Here is a 24,304-nt window from a genome sequence, read left to right as displayed (position 1 = left end):
AACCCTGTGTGGTAAGCTAGGTTGAAAGAGAGTGACACTGGCCCCAAGGTCACCTAGTGGGCTTCATGGCTAAGTAGGTAGTTGAACCCTGGTTTCCCAGGTCTGATACACTTTTGCCTTTGGGCTCACTCACCACTGGCATGTGGCTTTTGGAAGGCTGCCCAATAGGGAATATCGTGCTCAGATTGGAAAGGGTTCCTCATGCCTGGTGTAGATGATCATACATGCCCTTAGAATTCCCACATACTGTTAAGCTTCCCTTCCATTTCAGACACACAGCAACTACCACAGGAACCTATCCAGATAGTAAACATTGCTGATATACTTGAGCAGCAGTTATTAAGTACAATGGATCCATTGTGAAATTTAAATGCTGCCCTTAAAAGAAAAGGAAACTATTGTGGCAAATTTTAAACACCCGGTTTCTGAAGCCATTGTATGACAGGCTACTTCAGAGTAAGTACAGCATAAAGCAGGTGAAGGAGAGCATTTGCAATGTTTTGTCATATTTAGGTTGGGTTTGGGAAAACGATCAGGCCATGTGAGAATAGGGGTACACCAGCATGCGCCCATTTTCATTTATAAAATTGTGGAGGGTGCACTATTTACCCCAAAGAAATTGTTCGCATACTTTATTTAATGAATGAGCTCATTTTTCATGCCTCTGCCAGAAACAATAAAAGTTAGAAATGTCCTCATAATTAAAATAAAGTGTTGCACAGATTTATGGCGAGAAATGTGAAATGTCAGCCTACTGACTTCACAAATAAACCTCACATTCATCAGAACAGGTTGCATTCATTAGTAGGAGAGCAGTGTGGGTCCACAACAAGCCCCGGGGGTTTTGTGCTGACCAGGAAGAGGGGGTGGGGTGGGGTTAGAAAGTGGAGAAGGTAAAATACCAGTTTGCTTGGCTTGGAGTAACATGGACAAAAGCAAAGTTTGTTAGGTACTCCTGTCAATGATAGTCTGTGGGTTATAACTCAATTCTATGATGCCTTCACATATAAGAAGAGCCTGTTGGATCAGCCAATGGCTCATTTAGCCCAGCATCCTATTCTCATGGTGGCCAAACAGATGCCTATGGGAAGTCTGCAAGTATGACCTGAGCACAAGAGTACTCTTCCTTCCTATGGTCCCCAGCAACTGGTATTCAGAAGCATACTGCCTCTGATTGTCACTGTTTACATGGGATCATTGTTTTGGGTTTTGTTGACATCCATCTGTCTCGGGAGACAATGGAGGAGTACACCTTTGGGGGTGAAGTCAAACCATTGGAAGTTTACAGTGCCTGTTATGGGAGAGGCATGATTTGTTGCAGTTGGGGCAGATGAAGGCTTCTTGTTGTGCTGCTGCATGGCTTTTCTTCTCTTTGCCCTCCTCCAAGCACTGCGGTTGTCTGAAAGTGATTTCCACACGGCGGGGTTGATGTTGCCAGCCTTCATGTCTTGTTTGGAGATATCTTTGTAACGCAGAGTTGGACTACCAATGGGCCTGGTGCCTTGAAGCCAGCTCCCTGTAGATCACGTCCTTCAGGGATCCTGTCATCTTCCATTCAGTGGACATGATCAAGCCAGTGTAGTTATTGCTGAGACAGGAGTGTGAACATGCTGGGAATGTGGGTTTGGGAGGGCACGACTTTGTTTGAGACTGTCCTGCCATGTAATGCTCAAAATCTTCTTGACACAGTGGATGTGGAAGGTGTTGAGGTGTTGCTCCTGGTAGTTGTAAGTTGCACTTGAAAAAAACTACAGTAAAATTTAAGATTGACCCTGGAGCAGAAGTAAAGTGTATCCCTGAGAGAGAATCGAAGAGAATATCCAGGAGACAAACTAACGTGTGTTATATCAACAAAACAAGAAGGATATGAGAACCTCTCAGGGAAATAGGAATACTGAGTATAAAAGGCAGTAAACAGGGAATGATGCTAGCTTTCAGATCTCCATGGTCAACATACTGATTATGTTAATATTGGGGCCAAAGGTCGTAGCTATGGTCGCTAAACGTAATAAAAATCTTAATGACAGTGAATCAACCAACTAAGCACATCACTGAACAGAGTATCAAATGGGAATTTCCTGACATGGTTGAAGGCATTTGATGCTGCCAACACCAAGCCAGTTGTGAATATAGTGTCAGTTGTATATGTGCCATGACAATTCTAGCTGATGATTAAACCAAAGGTAAAGAAGAAAGTTTATTACATGGAACAGCTGTGCATGAATTAAAAAATGGAATGAAGCCTCAAAATAAGTAAGGTTACAGGAAACTGTATTTTACTGCACCAGACCATTGGTTCATCTGGCACAGTATTGTTAACACCGAGTGGGAGCAGCTCCCCGGGGTTTTATACAAAGGTCTTTTCCAGCTTTACTTGGAGATGTCAAAGATTGAATCTGGGATCTTCTACCACTGAGCTACAGAACTTCCAGACTCAGTGGGTGCACTATAAAAATAAATCTGCTGGTGTTATATTGATGAACATGAATTCCCAAGACCTGAAGAGAGGAAGCATGCAAAAAAACATTACAGTCTGCCCACATTCAATGACATCATTCACAAGTGTATTTAGTGCTGTGAATGCCCAGTCTAGCAGATCAAACTGGATGAAAGCAGATGAAAACTCTCCCTCTTTAACATGACATATGGAAAATTGAGATTTAGTAGACTGCCCTTTGGCATATCATCTGCATTGGAGTTCTTTCAAATAAATTCATGGAATCTTAACGGAGCACTGAAGAGATCATTGGCAATATTCTAGTACTTGGAATTTCCAGAGAGCAGCACAACAAAAACCTAATTGACGAGCAATAGGGAGAATATCCTGAAGCTGGACACCAACAGAATACTGTACAAATGCTGATTGGACAAAGAGCAAGTTTGGACATAACCTAGAAAGAGGAGGAATTAGAACCAGCAGGCAAAACTTAAGCATAGAAGCAATAAAACAACAAAAGTTATCAACCTCCAAGAAGGAGCTAGAAATTATCCAGTGATGGCTGATGCTGTTTGGGACTGGTAGGGCAGAAAGCGCAGAGACAACTGGTAGGTGCAGCCAGAGCCAATGACAAGCAGAGCCCCCCTAATAAATAAGATAGCAGGAGGGTGTGGGCTGGATGAGGGCAGAGTGAGGCTGGTGAGGCAATGTCCTGCTTTGTAATGGACCAGCTTCCACTGAAATCCCAGGGATGGTGAGCTACTTGACAAAATTCAAAGCAACATAATTGATAATATGATAATTAAGTCATTATGGACACAGAAAGACATCAGGATACCAACATGAACAAGAGCTAGCAAATAAAATTAAAATGAAGGATGCCATCAGCCTAAAAATTATCAAATAGGGAAGGCAACAAAACATTGCAGGGTGGAGCACTCCTGTTCAGTGCTCCAGGCAGCCACGTCTGTCTTCCAGAAAACTCCATTTAATTTTTCCTCTGCTGATGCTCAGAATTCTATGTGCTCTGAGCATATTCAGTCCTAATAGGTCTGTTTTAGGTCCCCCCCCCCACTTTTAAGTTTCACCCCTTTAAATATATGTGAAGATCTACAGCTGTGACATGATTAGGGTTGCCATATTTCAAAAAGTGAACACAACACAAAAGTTGTTGAGCTTTTAGCTAGTCACTATGTCGTCCCTCCACCCTCCCGTATTTGAAGATCATTCATTTTGAAATGTGGAGTCACAACAATAGATTCTACCATCCTCATTCATCTTGATCTGGACCATAAATTTTGTGACATGGTCCAGAATTCTAGTTAGGACTCTCCACCACCCCAACTGGCTAGAGATCCTAGGAGAGGGCAAACACTGTCCTGCTTTCCAACAGGAGGCTGTCCTTGCTCAATTTCTAAGTCGGTATATAGTGCAGTGGTTAAGTAGATGAGCTGGGAACTCAAATCTTGCCAGATCAGATAAAAAGCCTGCAAACCAACAAAGCACCTGTTCAGAAGCCTCTAGGTGGCTGTAGCAGCTACTTTCAGAAATTGAATGTTGCAAGCACTCTTTGCAAATACTCCTTTCAACAGCATTGCACACCACCACCACCTGTTTCATTCACTCTCCCTTGAGCAGCACCTGGCTTCTTTTAATGGAGGAGAATAAGTAGATCCTCATGGATTCATGGTGTCAAAGGCCAGGACAAAGAGGTGTACCTTAAGTATAGGACAAAAGCTGTATAATGAAAATGCCAGACACACATTTGTGAAAAAGAAATTCCACAGCTTAGGAGGTGACACAGTGAATGCCCTGTCTCAGACCACTGCTACCACCCCAAACTTCTGAAGGTGGTGAGACTGCCCAAAGGACGCTCTCTGTTAATCTTAAAACCCAAGAGGGCCTATACGGAAGAAGTCAGTCTTTCAGGCATCATTTATTGCTGCTTTTAGAACAGGGGTGGCTAACTCATGACCTTCCCATCAACCATTGGCCATGCTGGCTGGGGGTTGCTGAGAGTTGGAGTCTAACAACATCTGGGGGGGCACCACTGGTACAATAGGAAAAGCCAGGTGCTACAGAGGACGGGCAAGTGAGTAATATTGTGCAGAAGTGCTGAAAAGGGATATGCTCTGTGAGTGACTAGCCACAATTTCTTACAGCTGCTGTTAGAGCAGCATTCCAGAGAAACCACCTTCTGACATTTTAGTTGGCAATATTTTATACATGTCTTCTCAGAAGTAAGCCCCACTGAATTCAATGACTTACTCCCAGATAAGTGGATATAGGATTGCATTCCTACGCACAGCTACGTGGAAGCAAGCAGCTTTGAGCATACTGGGACCTACATCTGAGTAAAGGATAGGATTAGACTCTTAATGTTCCTCTTTCAAAGAAGTCACATAAATATGACTCCATGGGTTAAAATGTTCCTCAGTGACCGTGAGAATAACTTTTAAGGGGAAATCTTCTAGAGTTTTAGCCAAGCAACATGCCACTATATCCCCATGGTTAATCTACTTACTTTCCCTCTGATTTCTCCTAAGTTCTTCCCTCTCCAAAATGTTTTGCAGAATAATCACCAGAAGTAGCCCAATCATCTTGTCAACCATTCACCCTGAACAACTGATAGTAGCAGAGGGTCTGATGTTGGGAGCATATTTCCTCTGTCCCTCCACTGGCATGCACACACACATTTTCTGTGCAAGACACAGCCAAGACACACACACACACACACACACACACACACACACACACGTCTGTTCCCCCTGTTGGGGACATGGAAGCGACAAAGGGTGGCAAACTCTCCAGGATAGCGTGTGCAGTTTCCCCCTCCAAATGAACCAGATGCGGGATGGGAAATGAGAAAGACAGAAACAAACTGCTGCCTTGTAAAATAGGGAAAGAGTAAACATTTTGTGGGTGTCTGCATGTGTTTTGTTGTTTTGTTTTTGTTTTTGTTCTGGGCCTTTTGGAAACTGGATGGACTGTAGCTGGCAGGCAGAGATCAAGCAGCCACCCACCAACCACAGGGTTCAACAGTTCAGAAGTTTACTAGAGCATTTGTGTTCCAGAAGTGATTGGCCTTTAAGTAAAAAACGAGGGTGGGAGGGCAGGAATAACTACACTATGGTGCTAGGGCCCTTCCTCTAATATTTTCCTCCACTCCCTTTTCCCCTTCAGCACTGTTGAGCCCAAGAGGGGGGGAAAATGAATTAACAAAAGGAAAGGAAGGGGAGGCAGTAAGGATTCGGATTCTTGACAACTCATTTCCTGTTGTTCAGTTTCCTAAAAAGAAATGCATTGCTTTCTTCTCAGCAGAGGTTGGCACATCCAGCCAGTAAGTAAAACGCCATGGATTGTGTAGGTGGTGTTGTATCCACTAGAGGCTAGTCTATTTTCCCCATTACAGCAAATGGGGCACTACCCCCCACCACCTTCAGTCTGCCCTCAGCCAGCTCCCATTTGCCTGCCTTCCAACTTGCAACCAGCCAGGAGGGGAGCCCTCGCTGTCAGCTTCCACCTCTGTAGTCACTGCGTTGCCCTTGTATAACTCAGCAAGGAGGATGGGGGACAGGCCTAGAATTAGCCAGCCCTGCCCAACCTCGGCTTTGGCTCTGTCTACTGTTGGGCACCCTGTCTTCTGCCCTACAAGTCCCAGTGGGTGTCACAGCCACCTGTGTTTGTATCCCACATGTATGTACCTCAAGGGGTAATTTGAAGAAACATATACATGGCCTATTTATTACCGGAAACCCCTCTTCTGAAAGTATAGAATCTGTGCCACATGGGCCCTTGGAGAGAACAGGAGTCAGAGCATGAGGGGTTTGATGAACTTACTGTGCGATCCAAGTGTCCTATGAAGTAGGACTGTCTGTGTTAAAATGTGTAAATAGATAGCCAATAGATTATCAGTGGTGGTAGTGCAGGGCCCCCAATTCACATACAGTGTACCAGGCCCAGGAAATCCTGTTGGCATCCTTGAGCACATGCAAAAGGTTCAGTCACTGGCATCATTGTTTAAAGCTAGTGGAAGACTCCTGTCTGAAACCCTAGAACATGGGTCGACAAACTAAGGTCCGCGGACCAGATCAGGCCCAATTGCCTTCTGGATCCAGCCCGCGGATGGTCTGGGAATCACCATGTGGATCGCCAGCATGCATGTTCTTTCCCTCTCACTCCCTCTCCCTCACACGGCGGTGGCGGCACCTCCTTCCTCCCTCCTCCTGGCTTCTCCTCGCCCTGCCTAGAGGAGGAAGGGGGCTGGGCTTTGTTGGTGCCAGCGGCAGCAGGCTCGAGCGGCCACCAATTTAAGCAGCTTCTCTCTGGAGCCCTTTCATGCACCGCTCATCATCCTGCCACCACCGCCAGCCCCTGCTGCTCGCAAGACACAGTTAAGCAGCTGCCGGGGCTCATGGTGCTCTGACATCTCCCCCCCCCCCCCAAATATAGTCCAGGCTAGTCCAGGCCCCCACAAAGTCTGAGGGACAGTGGACCCCTGCTGAAAAAGTTTGCTGACCCCTGCCCTAGAACATCAGTTTAGATCATGCAGAGCAAGGTGGACCAAAGATCAGACTCTTAGGGTTGAAGCAGTAAAAGGGGAAAAAATGTTTTGGGATCAATATTCAGCCTCTACTGGAAGTACTGGAATTGCAATTCTTTGAATTGTTCTTTGGCTGTGTCAGATGTTCAAAAGCAAGTTTAATGAAGTTACAAAAGCTAGTTTTGAGCTGTGGATCAGTTCCTATCTGGTGAAGTAGAGGTCTGTATAGGCTCTCATAGGCTCATCCAATGAAGTTTATGCAGGGGCAAGTTTGGCAGTATTTTGCCATATTGATACTGGTGTTTCAAGATGCCTTGATTTTGAAGGCTAGTGAAAAAGAGAGTGTGGAGACTTTATCTTGGATGTGAACTGAGCAAAGGTACAAATTCAACTAGATACATGTAAAAATATTTGTTTTTTAATTGTTTCTGCCGTAAAATAAGTTTTGAAGTAATTGAATTGTGTTCCACAAAGTGGAAGAAATATGTTAAATGCTGGTGTATTCGAAAGTTACATTGTGGAGAATACAAACTCACAATCTGAGACCCACACCAGGAGGGGGCAATCTTTCCTATCACTGTCATGCACACCAATTTGAGAATAAATGAATGTCTGAAGCAGTATATAGAATATTGGGAAGGGGCTTTACTGTATTATCTTAGAAATATGTTCAATTTACTAACCTAACCTTCCCTGAAATTTTGCCTCCAAATGTTTTACCTAACTTTTTTTCCAACTGCAGAGGTCTTTTTTACACCTTTCTTTTTTTAGAATAGTTTTCATTCATTTTTAAAGCGTATTAAAACCAAAGAATATAAATCAAAAAGCAAACATGGGCTAAGTAAATGATATATATTAAATTGTAGCACAACGCTAAAGTGTTTATTAGTTAGAGACAATTACATATTATGTATTTTACTATCGTACTACAGCAGTATTATTTACATCTTTATCTAACAATATTTATGTGCCACTTGGTTATAATAAAAGCAGTATAGAAGAAATATTATAATAATCAATAAAAAGAGTTAAAAACAATTACAAGATTTAAAAATAATTAAAAGTAACACTAAGAGATTAAAACATGTTAACGTTTACATGTCTGGATAGACTTGCGTAAACAAAAATGTTTTAAGTACTGTAGATTCCGGAGTATTAGTCGACTGGGCGTATAAGACGACCCCACAGATTGGCAGCTGCCAATTTGTGGGGTTGACTTATACGCCCAGTCTTATACGCGGCAGCTTTGCTGGGCAGCGGCAGTGGGCGGCAGGCTCCATGCTGGGAGGAAGCTGCCCGGCGAAGCCGCCCAGTGATGCCGGCCTAGCATCGCTGGGTGGCCTCCTCCCGGCGCGGAGCCCGCTGCCCATTGCCGCTGCCCAGCGAACCCATACTCAGCGTATAATACAACCCCGACTTTTTAGAGGATTTTCCGGGGTTAAAAAGTCGTCTTATACTCCGTAATCTATGGTAGGCTATTTTCAGAAGCCGAACGTCCGATGCGGCTTCTGCGGCTTTCGATTGAGTGCAGGAACGGATTAAGTCTGAGAACCAAGGTACCACTGTATTTAGGTATATTTTGTGACACCTGTAACAGTGCCAGTAGCACAGATTAAGCGGTAGGGTGGGCACATATTTTTTCCAAGCCAGATTGCAATGCAGGAGACTATTTTAGGGCCAGGAGGGAAGGGTTAGCCTTCCCAATCCCATGCACTGCAAATTCAACCTCCTCTGGCTGAAAATGCTGAACACTGTAAACCATAATATGATGGTATATTATATTGGATCCTTTTTTTTATTGCACATTTTGCATACACATACACATCTTATTGTGGGTGGAAGTATTTAGTGTGTTAGATAACTATCAATATTTTAAAATGTTGTCTGTATGTACAGCTGTACATTTATATGATAATCCAGTTGTTTATAGTTACCTGCCAAAAACTTGCACAAGCAGCTTACTCCAGAAAATCCAAAGAATGGTATCCAGCTAAGTCCTACTCAGTGAACCCATTCAAATTAATGGACCTGTGAATCATGTTACTGTTAATGCCTCTGCTTTGAATAGGACTAATGCTGTATACAACCCAACAGATTTAACACAACTAAGTGAGATGGAAAAGGAGAAGGTCCATGCACACATTTTGCTTTTCCAAAAAAATTGAGTAAAGGTCAGATACAACTGAATTAATCTGAACCTTGAATAGTACATAAAACTAAAAGAGGAAGAAGGGAGAAGTGTTACTCTTCCAACTTCCCCCTTCAGCTCTATTAACTTATTAAAAGATAGCAACCCTACTACCTTCTGATCAAGGAGGCAGTGAGTGTTGGGGCTCAGAGGCTTTGTGGACACTAGCAAAGACTTCAAGGGTAGTATTGTGCCCACGGGCACCATGCTGGTGACCCCTGGAGTTCTTTTCACAGATACATGATAACACATATGCGCTTAATTATGGTGGACATATACGGTAGTTGTTGCTTTCTTTGCAGGGGAAAAATATGTGTGGAAGGGCACTCACACGGTGTTATGCAGATTCAGCTTTTATTTTCTCTCTTTTGTCCCTCCTGGAACCCAAGTGAGACTGATGTGGTGCAGTGGTCAGACTAGGACCTGGGTTCAAATCACCCCACTATATCATGAAGCTCACTGGGTGACCCTGGGCTGGTTACTGCCTTTCCACTTAACATGCCTCATAGAGTTGTGGGGATTAAATGAGGAAGAGGAAAGACATGTATTTAAGCTCCTTAGAGAAAAATGTGGGGTATAGTACAGTAAATAAGTGACACCCAGGAGCACTGACCAGACCCTGACCCACTTAACTTCAGTCGGTTGTTTCTCATCAGACCCATAGCCTGGGGCTTCTTCTGTTAAGTGCTTTCTCATTCTCTTGTATGAAACTTTGTCCACCGGCTCCAACCCCCCACCCCCACCCTACAACCCTTCCACCCCCACAAAAACAACAACTAGGGAGAGGAGAAGCAAGCGCAAATTCATTCACAGAGCCGCCCTACCGCACGTCTCTTTCTCGCAGCCTCGAGGTCTATGAACCCAACACTTTACCCTCCCCATCGCAGCTCTGGGCTGCCTGCCCCCCGCCCGCCCGCGCCTTCTTCTGTTTCCCGGTGTGTGTGTGTGCGCGCGCGCAGGCGTGTTATGTCTCGCTTGCCTTTTTGCAGAGCGGCTCGGAGGAGGAGGAGGAGGTGGTGGAGGAGGAGGATGAGAACAGAGCCGGAGGGAGGCGGCGCCTGTTCCTGGAAGAGCTCAGCCTGGGGAGTTGGTCACATTCTTGGCTGGGATTCAAGAGCTGAGGCAGACACCAACAAACAGTGAGGTGGGGGGGCGCGGAGGGGGAGGAGTGCACAGCCAGCCAGCCAGCCTTGCCTGCCTGCATTAGCTCAGCTCTGAAACACCCTCAGTCTGGGCTGGAGCGTGGAGTTGGGAGGATGTGAGCTGCCGCGGCTCCCACATTGAAAAGGAGAAGAGGCGGAAAGCAAAGCCAGCCAGAGAGAAAAAGAAAGAACGAAGCAACTCTTTAAAAGAAAGGAAATCTTCTCTTCCCACCCCCACCCGCAGTTTCAAGGGACCACGAGTAGCAGAGAGAACAAGAGGGGGCGAAGAAGGAAGGAGACGCCTCGCTACAGTAGCAGCCGCCTCGGAATTTTGGAAGGGGGGGGTTAATTTTTTTAATTTTTTTTGCTTTGCCTCACACTACATCATCCCGCTTCCGGAGATCGACCTTCTATATAAAAATACACACACACGCACATTATTATTTTCCTTTTAAAAAACATTTTTTTGGTGGACATGGACAGAAAGGAGCTGACTTCCCCGACGCCAGACGCCGACGCCGCTGCTATTTGGACATCTTTCAAGACCCTCTGGTGCTATTGACTCTCTTCAGCCCCCTTTCCACGTTGTTGCTACAGATTTATTAGCAATTTTTTTGAGGGGGGGGGGAGGGAGGGAGGTTGATCAGTCGGTTTTGTTTGAGCCTCGTGTGTGTTTGTGTGAACTGAAGACTGCTGGCTTGAATGGAGGTGGGAGGGCAAGCTACCCTTTGAGAAGGTAGTGCGCTTTTTCTTTTTATAACTTTTTCCTCTCCCCCTCCCCGAAGATATAAACATTTCCCCCCTGGATTGGCTCTTCTTTTGCTCCAGTGTATTTAGAACAACAACTAAGAACCCCAAACTTATCGAGGGGGTGTTTGGAAAAGCGGACCAAAAGTAACCCACCGGGAGGAAACGTGTTTTTCTTTTTTTTGGGCGAATAATATGAGATTCTTGAGTGGCTTCCCTCTCTCCTTCGCCGTCTTCAATGGACAACAACAAATTTAAGAAGAGCGGCGTTTCTCGCCTTTAAAGGAAAAGAAAAACAGAAGCCTGGAAAAGATTTTAAGCGAGGTTCGGTTTAGTTTTTTGCATTGCCTTTGGTGAAAAAGCTAGAAAGGAGGAGTTATTATTTTCTTATTGTTGTTATTTTTTTTAAAAAGGAATAAAAAGGCGGGAGACCACCACAAAATAACCTAAAATGGAGACTGTAAGGAGCAGCTTCCAGCCTCATCCCGGCCTGCAGAAGACCTTGGAACAGTTTCATCTGAGCTCCATGAACTCGCTGGGTGGTCCAGCCGCCTTCTCTGCGCGCTGGGCGCAGGAGCTGCTGTACAAGCGGGAGAACGGCAAGGAGTCCTCGTCCTCGACGACGTCCTCGGCGGAGCCTGTGCTCCACTTGCCGCCCATCCAGCCGCCGCCGGTGATGCCGGGGCCCTTCTTCATGCCCTCAGACCGCTCGACCGAACGCTGCGAGACCGTCCTGGAGGGCGAGACCATCTCGTGCTTCGTGGTGGGCGGCGAGAAGCGCCTCTGCCTGCCGCAGATCCTCAACTCCGTCCTGCGCGACTTCTCGCTGCAGCAGATCAACGCAGTGTGCGACGAGCTCCACATCTACTGCTCCCGCTGCACGGCGGACCAGCTGGAGATCCTCAAAGTCATGGGCATCCTGCCCTTCTCGGCGCCCTCCTGCGGGCTCATCACTAAGACGGACGCCGAGAGGCTTTGCAACGCCTTGCTCTACGGAGGCGCCTACCCGCCGGGGCGCTGCAAGAAGGAGTTCTCCGGGAGCCACCACGGGGCCGCGCTCGAGCTGGAGCTGACCGAGCGGAGCTTCAAGGTATACCACGAATGTTTCGGGAAATGCAAGGGGCTCCTGGTGCCGGAGCTGTATAGCAGCCCTGGCGCGGCGTGCATCCAGTGCCTCGATTGCCGGCTCATGTACCCGCCGCACAAGTTTGTCATCCACTCGCACAAGTCCCTGGAGAACCGGACTTGCCACTGGGGCTTCGACTCGGCCAACTGGCGAGCCTACATCCTCCTCAGCCAGGATTACTCCGGCAAAGAAGAGAAAGCCAGACTGGGCCAGTGCTTGGATGAGATGAAGGAGAAGTTCGACTACAGCAACCGATACAAGAGGAAAGCACCCAGGGTGAGTCCTCTTGGATTTGGTTTTGAGGGATCGGCGCTTAAATTTGGGGATGGGGTCGCTAGAGGATTGGGCTCTTAAAAACTCTGCATAGATTGCTTAAAAAGAAAGAAAAAAAGGTGTGTGAACTTCGGTGGCAAGAGTAAGGGTTGCAACTGTACAAACTCTGCAGCTAGATACTTGGTGCATCTCTAGCATCTATTATGCGTATCCAGTGAGACCTACTTCTGAATAAAAATGCAGATAGAATTGGCTGCATATTTTACACGGTCCCACAGATAGCCACTTTAAGTGGCTATTGCCTGAAATGTAGTAGGATCCCGGAAGGGATTGTATATAATCTCTTATTGGACTTCCACCAGTCTGTGGTTCAGGCGATAACTGTTTTAAATAGACCTTGTTCTCTCAGGGATTGGGAGCTATGTAGTGAGAAGGCACTGCATGCTCACTGGGAAATAAGCCTCATTGTGTTCAACTGGGCTACTTCCTAGGTAAATGTGCATCTAGCTGTAAGAGTCCCACATAACTCTTTCTGGAAGGAGTAATGTGTGTGAGAGAGCAGCTGGAAAAACCTGCTGCATTCACCTCAAGGATGCTTATACCAGTGTTTCCCAAACTTTTTTGGGCAACGGCACACCTGTTTACTGAAAAAAAATCTCGCGGCACACCACCATTAAAGCCCCGCCCCGTGACGTCAGCGCGCAGCGTCACGCCGGGAGGGACGCACGAAAGCTATCCTATGTAAATACGGATTTAGCCTCGGTTTGCTCTGGCTTTGAAGCTAAAGGTTAAAGGGGGGGGGCAGAGAGACGTGTAGACCCGTTTGCTTAGAAGTAGGTCCCCAGTGTTTCCCCATGGGGTCCCAAGGAAGAGCGGCGCCACCCGATTGGATTTCCTAAACTCCCGCCCTGAGCGCTGGAGTTCCGCGTAACCCAAATTAAACCCGGTTGCTTACACTCTGTCCAGGAGGACGCACAATCCCCGCTTGACGGATGGGTCTGTTCCAAGGCTGGCTCCGCTGGCAAAGCCGGCTTGCTGGACGCCTCTTGGCAGGGAGAGAAGCGGACGGACGAGTTTTAAGAGGCTCTCCGTCGCTCCAGAAGAAGGCAGGGCGAAGATTTCAAGGGGCATCGCTCCGGCTGCTCCCTCTCCCGGCGCGCAGGAGCGATGCCTCTCTCTGGCTCTCCCTCCGCGCAGGCTGAGGGAGGGAGGGAGGGGCGCGTGTGACCCGTCTCTGCTGGGAGACCAAACCCAGCGAGGCAGAGTCGCGCGGAGGCGCCCAGGCAGCGCTGCCGGCTGCGAGGAGGAGCGCCAGGCAGCAGCAGGAGGCGCGGCCTCTCCTCGCCGCCGCCGCCCCGCCTCTCGCCGCCGACTCGCCCGCCTCCCTCCAGGCATCTCGCGGCACACCCGCCGATGTCTCACGGCACACTCCTGTGCCGCGGAACACCGGTTGGGAAACACTGGCTTATACCATGCATGCAAACTTTGGTGAAGCATGGCCCTAGGTGTGCAGACTCAGAAGTGAGTCCTATTGAATCCAGTGGGACTTAGTAATCAGAAAAGGATCTTAGGATTGTACTTCTAGAGAATAAAGAACTCTGTCAGACTTATTTAGGAATAGAAATAGGATTGTGCTGATAGGTTCTTAAGGTGAATCACATTGGGCTGTTTTGTCCTCTTTTCTTTTCAAACAGTCTCAAGGGAGCTGGCTTTTTCTTTTGAAATATACCCTTTGGTCTTTCTTATTTTGGGATATATTTACTTCTGTAGACTAGCGGGGCTCTCTACTGGACTTTAACTGCAGCAGCAAAATTGGATTTGTTTAAAAATCCTTGTAACCAATCTGTCTTTTTTTGTGTGGGGGGGGGGAGTCCACACATTTACCATTATTCTGTTCACTTTTCTTGTTGCAAACTTAAATACTGTACATTTTATGCACCTGTTTAAACAGGACACAGAAGGTGGCCTACCATATTCTGCCCTTGGGTTTTGCATCTTAACAAACTCAAATAGGTATATGTGGTGCTACAAATAGGGCAAGGAAAGATGAATTGAATGAATGAATGAATTGATTATCTACAGGCAGAAATCACTAGCTTCTATCCTTAGGATTAATCTCAAAACTTGACAAATGTAGTGACAGAAACGAGAGCTGAAAAGCTTCTAAATGTATTGCATTGGCAGGATAAACAAACACGCAACCAGATAAGATTCCAGACAGTGGAGGCTGGTCCATTAGGGCAAATGAGGCACCTCCCCACCAACCTCAGTCTGTCCTCAGCCAGCCCCCACCTGCCTGCTTTCTAATTTACAACTAGTCCAGGGGGTGGCACTGCCTGTCAGATTCCTCCTCCAGTCATTGTTACCCTTGCAGAACTCAGCAGCCAAGATGATGGGGACAAAACTAAAATTAGTTGGCTCTCCCTGTCATTGGCTCTGACCGCATCTACTGTTTGGGCTCCATGCCTTCCTCCCTTCCAGTCACAATAGGCACCAGCCACCACTGATCCCAGGATGTTCCAATCCAGGGTACTTGCAGATGCTGTTGATATATGTGTGCAGACTACATAGTGTATTTTTGGTGCTCTGTACAGTGTTGATCTAGTCCCCCCTCCACCCCTTTTCTCTCCTGATGCTAGTTTGTGTATGGGTTATATTTACACTAAGGAAATGGATGTGTCCTGGGACAACTGCTGCAGCAAGCTTTAAAGTATGACAGGCAATTGCGGAGTCTGCCCAGCCAGACAGCTAGGTACTATTTAATCTGCAGCAGTATTCAATTTCCAGACTTCTCAAAGTTGGTGACTGGGTGAGAAAGTTGAGAGAGGAGACCTTGTGTTGGCATCAGTCCTGGTCAGTGGGGGTACTTATGCTATGGGGTAGCTTGAAAAAAATGCACAGGGTCAGACAAGACATCTGATTATTCAAAAGAATGCAAGGTGCAGCAAAGGAGAAAGGTTTAGTTAACTCCTTAACTGCACAGACTTTTTTGATAGTCATGGGAAATTATAGGGTATCAAAGGAGACTCATTTAATACTTATTAAGGGAATGTTCAGTTCAGACTTCTTCCCCTTCCCGCTCCCCTTTAAACTCCCACACACCTATTTTGGAGAGAATGTGCAAGCACCCACACACATCTGGAGATAAAGGCATGTGCAGCTTCTCCTTTTGGGAAACAGGCTGAATGCGCATACAAACAACAACAACAACAGAAACCCACCAGGCTTTGGGATATCTTTCCATTCCTGTCTACTTGGCTATTTCCCCTTTCAAAGTGAAGGAAGTAGTTCTTGTTTTCTCCTTAGTTCCCCTCCTCCTCCACAGATTCAGCATAAGAGCTATTGTAGGTCTAAAGACCCACATTATTTATCATGTGCTGCTAATGGCTTGTCTGTCTTCAGCTAATCATATGCTAAAAGTGGCTGTTTGGGGCATATGAATGGAAAGTGGAGGTGCACTGAGAATGCAGGGGCACATTTTTTTAAAATATGCATCTTTTTGAAGGCTTGTGGGACAACCAACATCTCTTTCCATTCTGGGCAGCACAAAGAAATAATATTTCTGTGCCCAAACTCTTGAGTGTTCTTGCACAACTTTATTTATAGTGTCATATTAATCATAGCTGTTTGTACATATTTAGCCCCCCCCCCATTGTAATGGCTTCCATTTTTATGGTTTTCAGTTACCATTTCGATTGTGTTTCTGAATGACTTTTGGATATATGAAAGAGAATAATGAATTGATTTATGAAAGAAATCAGAAACTAGCATAGAAATTCTCAGTAACTTCAGGGTGTGTGTATGTGTGTATCTGGCCCACTACTTTTTTTTTAAGGCATCCAGCAAATTGGTCCAGGATTGGTGTGAAGCTTGAGACCAAATTAAAACCTTGGTCTCAGTACTGACCATAATACATTGCTTGAAATACTGTTTCCCCATCAGACTGAAATGGGCAGCCTTTGCTTTTCCTCAGTAGGGAGGCAGCTGTGGTGGAAAGAAAGCCAGGATATGCATATATCTCTGCCTGTGCCCCAAGAATGGGATGGAGTTGAAATATTATTTCACCTCCCTTCCCAAGGTGAGTTGTTTCAAGACTTTTAACTATGGCTAGAAGAACTTGCGTTTTTGCTCTTGAGAAGACTTTGCTAGCAGGTAGGTCACCTGTCTGGCATCCCAATAAAAAGCTGCTTCTCTCCCATTCATTTTTCCATCAGACATAGCCAAAGGGATATTGCATGTTTTGTGCTGTAGCAGATAGCCATGCTGGGAGCAAAACAATAACCACATACAAACACACACACACAGAGCTGCAGGGTTGGTAGACTGTGGCCAGAGGCAAATAACATTGAAATAAAATTGAGGTCGCCTAGGGAGGAAATGGTGGTGGAAACCTAACCAATCTTGTGTTTGGCTGTTTGCATTTACTATGTTTAAGTTCTGTCTGCATCTCATCCTTAAGCTCTCTGTGTGTGTCTTTTGCTCACAGCTGTCTGCAAATCATGGGCCTCTGTGGGTTTTTGCCTTGTGTGCCCTGCATAATAATGATGATGATCCTTCTTGGGAGTGTGTCCCAGCTGTTGGATGGGGACAATGTGGATTGTTTGAATACAAAGAGGTAGGGGTGATCCTACCCCACCCCCCTGGGTTTGTGGGAGTTAGTTGGTAGTAAGATGACTTTATGTGGCTCTCCTGCAGTAAGCTTTGGAGAATAGTTCCCCAAAGTGGACTGTGAGATAAAAAAACACATCTGCCTTATACCCAGCGGAAGCTGCAGCTGCCTCACCAACCACATTCTGCCCTCAGCCAGCCTCCTCCTTATAATCTAAAGCAAGTTCAGTGGGTGCCAGCTTCCTTCTCCTCAGTATCACCCCTGCAGAATTCAGCAGGGAAGAGGATAGGGACAAAATCAGAATTAGTTAACCCTTCCTGTCATTAGCCCTGAGCCTACCTATTGTCTGGGCTCTCTGGATTCATTCCTACCAAGCACAGTAGATACTAGCCATCACTGCTCTTATGCTGAGTCAGACCACTGGTGCATTTAGCTCAGGACTGGTTGACATTGTTTCCTATGAAAACATAGGAAGCTGGTTTGTATTGCATCAGACAACCTATCTAGCTCAGTATTGTCTACACTGACTGGCAGCGGCTCTTCAGGGTTTAGGCGAGAAGTCTTTCTCAGCCCCACATAGAGATACTGGGGGTTGAACTTGGACTCTTCTACATACCATTGAGCTATGGCCTTTCTCCAATAACACAGGATGACTCTTTCCTTTGCAAGCCTCCCAGATGCATTTGCTTATCTAAGAAAATACTGGAGTTTGGTGCAATTGTCTGCTGCAAGACAATTCTTGTGCTCACATATTGGCATAATTTTGTGTTCAGTAACACTTGGGACTATTCCACCCATGCAGCAACCCTAGGAGGGGAAAAGGGTGTGTGTGTTTCAGCTTCTTTTGGTACCTCCCACCTTGAGTTTGGTTTCTCCTAGCATGTTATTTGTTTGCATTCCTAGGGCTTAATCATTCCTTTGTGGAGTTCTTCAAATCCCCTAAGCCACATCACCTTTTGGACTTTGTTCTTTTACCTTCTCCCCCGCCCCCTCCAACACATTCATTGTTGAGCTTTCCCTCCTCCCTGTCCCACCCCCCAAGAGTCTTTCCTCATCTTCTAACTGGTTCCTGCATCCTGGTCAACTGTATATGTGAAAATGATTTTGTTCAAGAATGAGTTTCACCAGTCTCTTCCCCCTCCTGCCCATGTTGTTCCAATCACAGTCTGTTTGATACATGTTTCCTCTCCTGTTTGCTATGTCACTGTGGTGATGAAACATGCTGCTTAGAAGGGGCCTTGTTGGTTCGTAGGCCATGTAGTCCTGGGATCCTGTCATTTGATCTGGGTTGCCATTTGGAACACTACAAATAATTTGACATTCAGTTTGAGGAGCCATGGCTCAGAAGTATAACACATGTTTTGCGTGCAAAAGGTCCTAGGTTCAATCCCTGGAAACCTCTGTTTGTGCTATGGAATTGCAGTCTTTAATGTGCCCTCTAGATATTGTGTGGCTGTAGCATCCCATCATCCCTTACCACTGGCCATGTAGGAATGGCCATAGCTCAAGGGGAGAGCATCTGCTTTGCATGCCAAAGGTCCCAGGTTCAATCTCTGGTAGGGCTGGGGGAAACGCCCTGTCTGAAAACCTAGACTGAGTCACTGCCAGTCAGTGCAGACAATCCTGAGCTACACTGAGTGTGAGGCCGCTTTCTGTGTTCACATTTTGCACAATGCGCATGTTCAGTAAAACTATATAAAATCAAGGTTGTTCCTTTCATGCATTGTATTTTTCCTACATGGATGTTGGAGAGGAGGGGAAACAGGTAAAATGTAATGCCTGGAAGTCACACACCCGATTATTTTCCTGTGTACAGTCATTGGAAAACTCTTGCCAGTTATGGCTTTCATCCCGAACACTTTTGTGGAAAAAAAACCATGTCTGAAGTAGCTGTCAGATTAAGGGAAGAAAAGAGGAAATAAGCAGATACACACCTTTCTATGCAGCAGCATTCCCTCAGGCCTGGTGTTCCCTGAGGTAGGATGAATGTTCTGGATTGTCATATGCAAACAAGCACAGCGAAAGTTCCTGCTTCTGTTTCATAATAATAATAACAATCCCTCCCAAGCCAGTGAAAGGTGTAGCAGCAAGAGATCAAAGAGCGGAAACCTATTCATGCTGAGGTAATGCAGCTTTTGGAGTGATCTTGTGAGACCATTGAGGCTTTTTGCATTTTGTACTGGTTGCAATCCAGCCAGCTGGGAATTTGTGGTGGCGGCAGCAGCAAAAAGAACTCCTTGTGCCCTCCAGGGGAAATGACTCTCCACCACTGCAACCTTGGAATTGCTGCATGCCTTAAAGAAGAGATGGTTACACACCTGCACACAGCATGTGCCCCCCTCCAATTTTCTTTGTCTTCTGCAAACCAGGCCTTTGTGTAGATGTCTAATTGTGCAGGTATGAATGTGAAGGATCGTGCTCCCCCCTAGGCTTTTTAGGCCATTGTGGGACAGCAGCTGTGCTAGAGTTTGACTTAGTGTGTTGTCTTCAAACCCAGGATTGTGTTTAGGGTCCCTCCTCCTTAACCATGACCTATAACCATTGAATGTGGACTCAGGTGACACACTAAGCCAATTCTTGGCTTTATACTACCATCCTGCAATGACCCCAAAAAACCCTGGGGAGGAGCAAAACAGCTGAGATCTCCTTGGGAGCCATTGTGTGTATGTGCCAAGCCATAGTTTGGCTGAGCATGTAGTGTGAAAGTGGACTGGCCCTGGAGTGCATGCTCTATGTATGCCTGCAGGCATCTGGCTGGTGGCTTGTTGGCATGTATTGGCTGGAGGAGATGGGAAGCAGGAGTGACTGGGCAGCATGCAATATAAGCCATCCTGTTGCTTTAAAAAAAATTCCTGTTCAGTTCTGTGGTGAAGCCTTGGGTCACCCACAAAGTTAGGAAGCATGTGTTGGTCATGGTTCCAATCTGGTATGGTTCATGAACCTTCTCCACTCCTGCCACCAATTAATAACATTAATTTATTTTAGCAGACTTAGGACATAAATCAATTTGCCTGTCAATTAGTAAAAGCAATTTCTTAATACATATGCTTGGCTGTAAATTTTTTTTTAATGTATGGGGGGGACCTTGCAGCGCTAAGTAAGACCTATGTAAAATTTAATTGCTTATGTTCCTTTCTCCACATTTTTCTCATGGGGGGAAAGGAAGGCATTTTAAGATATATATTGTTAAACCTGAGGAGAAAACATTTCCATCTTTGTACAGGTAAGCTTTGCATTCCATTCTGCTGCCTCAGGCAACTTTTCATACAATGGCCTTTAGTTTGCAAGGAGCCTGGAAAATAATAGGACCAACATTAATACACTGCTGATTTGGGATGGGGGTGGAGGAGACTGTTTTTACATGAAGTGGGGTGGGGGAAACCATGAAGGGCAACTTTTCTTTGCTTACTGGAGGCATGCTGTGCCCCCCCCCCCCCCGCTCTAGGTTTCATGACAAATATTTAAGAGTACAGGGAAGGATAAAGAATCCAGTGTATTTATAAGAGGGACATTTACTCTAAGTATAGTTTATAAACTGCTTTGACTGGGAAGATAGGATGTACATTCTACAAATAAAAAGTATTATAAGGAAGGACTGTAGCGCACATGCTTTTCTTGCAAAAGATCCCAGGCTCAAATGCTGGCATTTCCATGTAGTGCAAGCCTGAAACCCTAGAGAGCTGCTGCCAGTCGTTGTAGACAGTACAGTATGCCCCAAACTTCTGTGCAACTTACTTATGCAATTGCAAGCTTGCATGCTTTGGCGAAAAACAAACAGAAAGAGGATGAGAGACTGGAGAAAAGGAGCTGTGTGAGATCTCACAAGAGCTTCCAGAGCCCTCATATGACCTTCCTAGAGCCAGAAAGCAAGGGAGAGGGCTTTAAAACTGTAGGAAAACTTGGCATGGAAGGAGCATTTTAAGCCCTCCACCTTGCTTATTGGCCTATACGAAGGTCACATGAGGGCTCTGGAAGGCCATGAGAGGCTCCTGAGATCTTGTTCCTTCAGCATGCCGGTGTTGAACAGGCAGGAATGACTGCATGGAGGGAGTGGTTCCAGGGGTCTTCCTTGCACAATTTTGCCTTTGTGTGCGGGTCCCCAGAACGAAACCTCTGCAGAAGTTTTGGACCTACTGTACTGGGCTAGATGGAACCATGGGACTGATTTAATATAAGGCAGCTTCCCAGGAGAGTGGCAGGCACCCTCACTGTATTGTTTAGAATGCCTGCTGAAAACCTTGTGGTTTCTTCCCCCCCTCCATTTCAGCAAGCAAATCTAGACACATAATTTACTTACTTATGTTTGTTTTAGTGTTTTTTATCTGTTTTATTAATGCTTTGTGTATTTTTAAAAGTTCCGTGGATGTTAGCTGTGTTTTATTGATAATTTTGTTACGCACACCTCTTAGAGTTTTGTGATTAAGCGGACTATAACTTTTTCTAAATGAAAGATGGGAATTCCTCTTCTAAGATTATGCTTGCACTGAGGTGCGTGTGTCTTCTGTAAAAAGAAAGGAAGAATGGTATTTGCATTCAATCATGTGTCCAATGAATGGAAGGCCTCCTTCTGTCAGTGCAATTTCCTTCTGTGAATGGATGCGATACAACCTAGTGTTTTCCCCCCCATACGCAGGTTCAGTCAATAGATTAATCAGCTAAAACGTGTACATTCAATTAAAATTTATTTAATTGGGTAGCAGCTGAGCATTTAATGAAACATTTTTGTTCATATTAGAACACAGCACAACACAACAGTGCCCAGTGAATTCCCCACCCCACATCCATGACCCATTTTCTTTACAGAAGAAATGTTCAGAGTGGCGGATTATTTTCAAAATGTCTCTAGCAAAACCCTCAGTGGTTAATATGTATTTTTGTGACTAATAAGATTCAAGCACCAGCACATAATAGTAAGGGACGTTTCTTGCTACTAATGCAAGAAATGGGTGGCATCTTGATGTGGATTCCAGTGGCATTGCCTGACTAGGCAAGATCAGGCCTGAGTAGTGAAAAGAGTAATCTTTGTGCCTTTCCATACCTCCCCCTCCCCCCAAACCTCTGCTTAAGTTAGTGGTATCATGTTAAAAGAATAAGGTCATAGACTCAGATTGCTGCTTGGTTTCCCAACCCCTTTTCCACCAGCCCGTTTGTGTAATGTCTGTCTGAAACAGTTGAGTAAGGGCATTGAAATAGCAGACAGGATATCAAGTGTTAGGAAGTCTGGGTTAAGTATAACAGAGGCTCCAGTATATGCTGATGGGTTCAGGAGAGCAATCCTTCCAGATTCAATGACAGGTTAGCTGCTCTTGAAGCGAGCCCCATCTGAACCCCAGAAGTGCCTGTTGTCTTTCAACTCAAGCATACCCCATTAATTTTTCTGTGTGGTTTATTAATGCTGTGCTCTGCCCAGGGAGGTGTCAGGCCAGCCTCCTGATTTTGATCTCTGGGCTCTTTCCTTCCTCTCTCTTCACTGAAATGGTTGCACAAACTGTAACCTCATCCTCACTCTCCAAAAGGCTTGCGTAAGTTTAAGGTGGATTTCCCCCATTGTTAAATTATTCAAGCTTTAAAATGAAATATATTTTAAGCAGCTTTGCTACATTTTGTGGAGCTTGCTTTGCAAGCAGTTTATTATTTTAAATCTTTAAATGGACATCTGAAAGAATAGGGAGGAATTTTTACTTTATATTTGCATTGATACCTAACATTTGAACATTCATTCCTGTTAATATCCTCTTTTACCAGAATAGTTGGTTTTTTTAAATATAAGGAGCAATGGGTTGTACCTAGCTATTATTCACCCATTGATATTAATGAAACTAAGTTAATAATAACCATTAATTTCAGTGGATCTACTCTGAGTAGGACTAGCATTGGTCCAGTATCTTCTTTTCTCTGGCTGAACTTTGGTGGCTGAATGCACAAAAGCACACAGAACAGCTAGTTTCAGAAAAGTGTTGACATAATCTTGACATAAAGAATCCCTGACTTTGAAATAAGGTTCAGCCACTTCAGGGAGCTCTTGTTTGCTGACTCTTGCCCAACATTTGCCTAGGAGCATTCTTCTAAAAATTAGAAACAAGGATGGAAACAAGTTTTTTCTTCAATATTGGATTATGTCGGCTTTTAAAGTTGTTGGCCAGGATCCAAAGAACTGTGTCTAAAATTTTGAACTTTTCAACAGTATCCCTTCCACCCCCATGCCATATGGCAACCTGCTTTTGAAATTCAGGGGAGTTTCAAAAGCTGTTTGTGATATGGCACAGGGATCTGTTCAGAGGATGATGGGTGGAAACAAACTCCTGGATGCATACAAAGTATTGAGCTGTGTTTTAAGTCTCTCCCCCCTCCCCGCTCTCTAAATGTGTGATTATACAAGATGGCAATGTCTCAGGCCATATTTTTTTTATCCTGCAAAGAAATCAGATGTCCACACTATGCTAATTGTTGTGAGGCTCTCCTCTTTATGATCCTTGTGCTAACATAAGGACTGTCCTGCTGGATCAGACCAAATTCCCATCTTTCCCAGCATCCTGTTTCCAGAGTAGCTGGCTTGCTGTTTTTGGGAAGCTCACAAGCAAGGAACAAAGGAGATGGCCAACCCCCGTATGATGTTTGCCCCACAGAGTATAGTATTTGTAAGCACACACTGCTTCTGTAAAGTATGGGTGCCAGCTGGCCATTTGCCATGGGATTGTAAACTCATGGGAGCATGCTTAAATATATTTGCACCTAAACCAGTGATTGGGAATCTGCAGCCTTCCACATGTGATAGGATTCCAGCTTCCATCAGCCCAGTGACCATTATGGTCATTCGTCAGAGGTGAATGAAGTTGTAGTCCAGCAACATCTCTAGAGAGTCCTCTTACCTGGTACATAGGTGGCTGTTAGTTTTTTCAGACATAAAACTTGGCACTCAATGATATAGGTTATTCTTAAGAAGCATTTTTAAAGCTGTTGGCTAGTTCAGTGTGCCCCAAAGCTTTGGTAATTGTTCCTGTGTGGATTGAAAATCTTCAGCTGCACCTCATGAAGGGTAAAATAGGTACTGAATTATATTACTTCACCTATACCTCTATTTGAAATCTGGATGATTCAATTTTGCATATTTAAACAAGGTAAGTATACTTTATGGCATTTTCTTCACCTTGTTTATAACCTGGAGGTAAACTCTTAATTAATAGGTCTAGGAATTAGGAGTCTATCGTAATAATACATTCAACATCAGAAGCATTATAC

At 45.2% G+C, this 24,304-nt stretch overlaps 1 protein-coding gene across 4 annotated transcripts in view; it reads left to right on the top strand.

Annotated features, from left to right (window-relative positions):
• The first annotated feature begins 10,344 nt into the window (after positions 1 to 10,344).
• Positions 10,345 to 24,304, top strand: part of SKI (SKI proto-oncogene) — a 151,272-nt gene continuing 137,312 nt past the window's right edge. For 2 of the 4 annotated variants that reach the window (XM_028740925.2, XM_028740921.2), the window contains exon 1: positions 10,346 to 12,459. In XM_028740925.2, coding sequence (XP_028596758.2) covers positions 11,509 to 12,459 — 951 coding nt within the window. In that variant the 5' untranslated portion in view covers positions 10,346 to 11,508. Of the gene's footprint in view, positions 12,460 to 24,304 lie in introns of all 4 variants that reach the window. The other 2 variants (XM_028740922.2, XM_028740924.2) reach the window with 2 other exon arrangements.

The sequence above is a fragment of the Podarcis muralis genome, chromosome 7, assembly GCF_964188315.1.
Source record: "Podarcis muralis chromosome 7, rPodMur119.hap1.1, whole genome shotgun sequence".
Taxonomy (NCBI): domain Eukaryota; kingdom Metazoa; phylum Chordata; class Lepidosauria; order Squamata; family Lacertidae; genus Podarcis; species Podarcis muralis.
The sequence above is the reverse complement of the archived record's forward strand: the minus strand, read 5'-3'. Positions and strand labels throughout refer to the sequence as shown.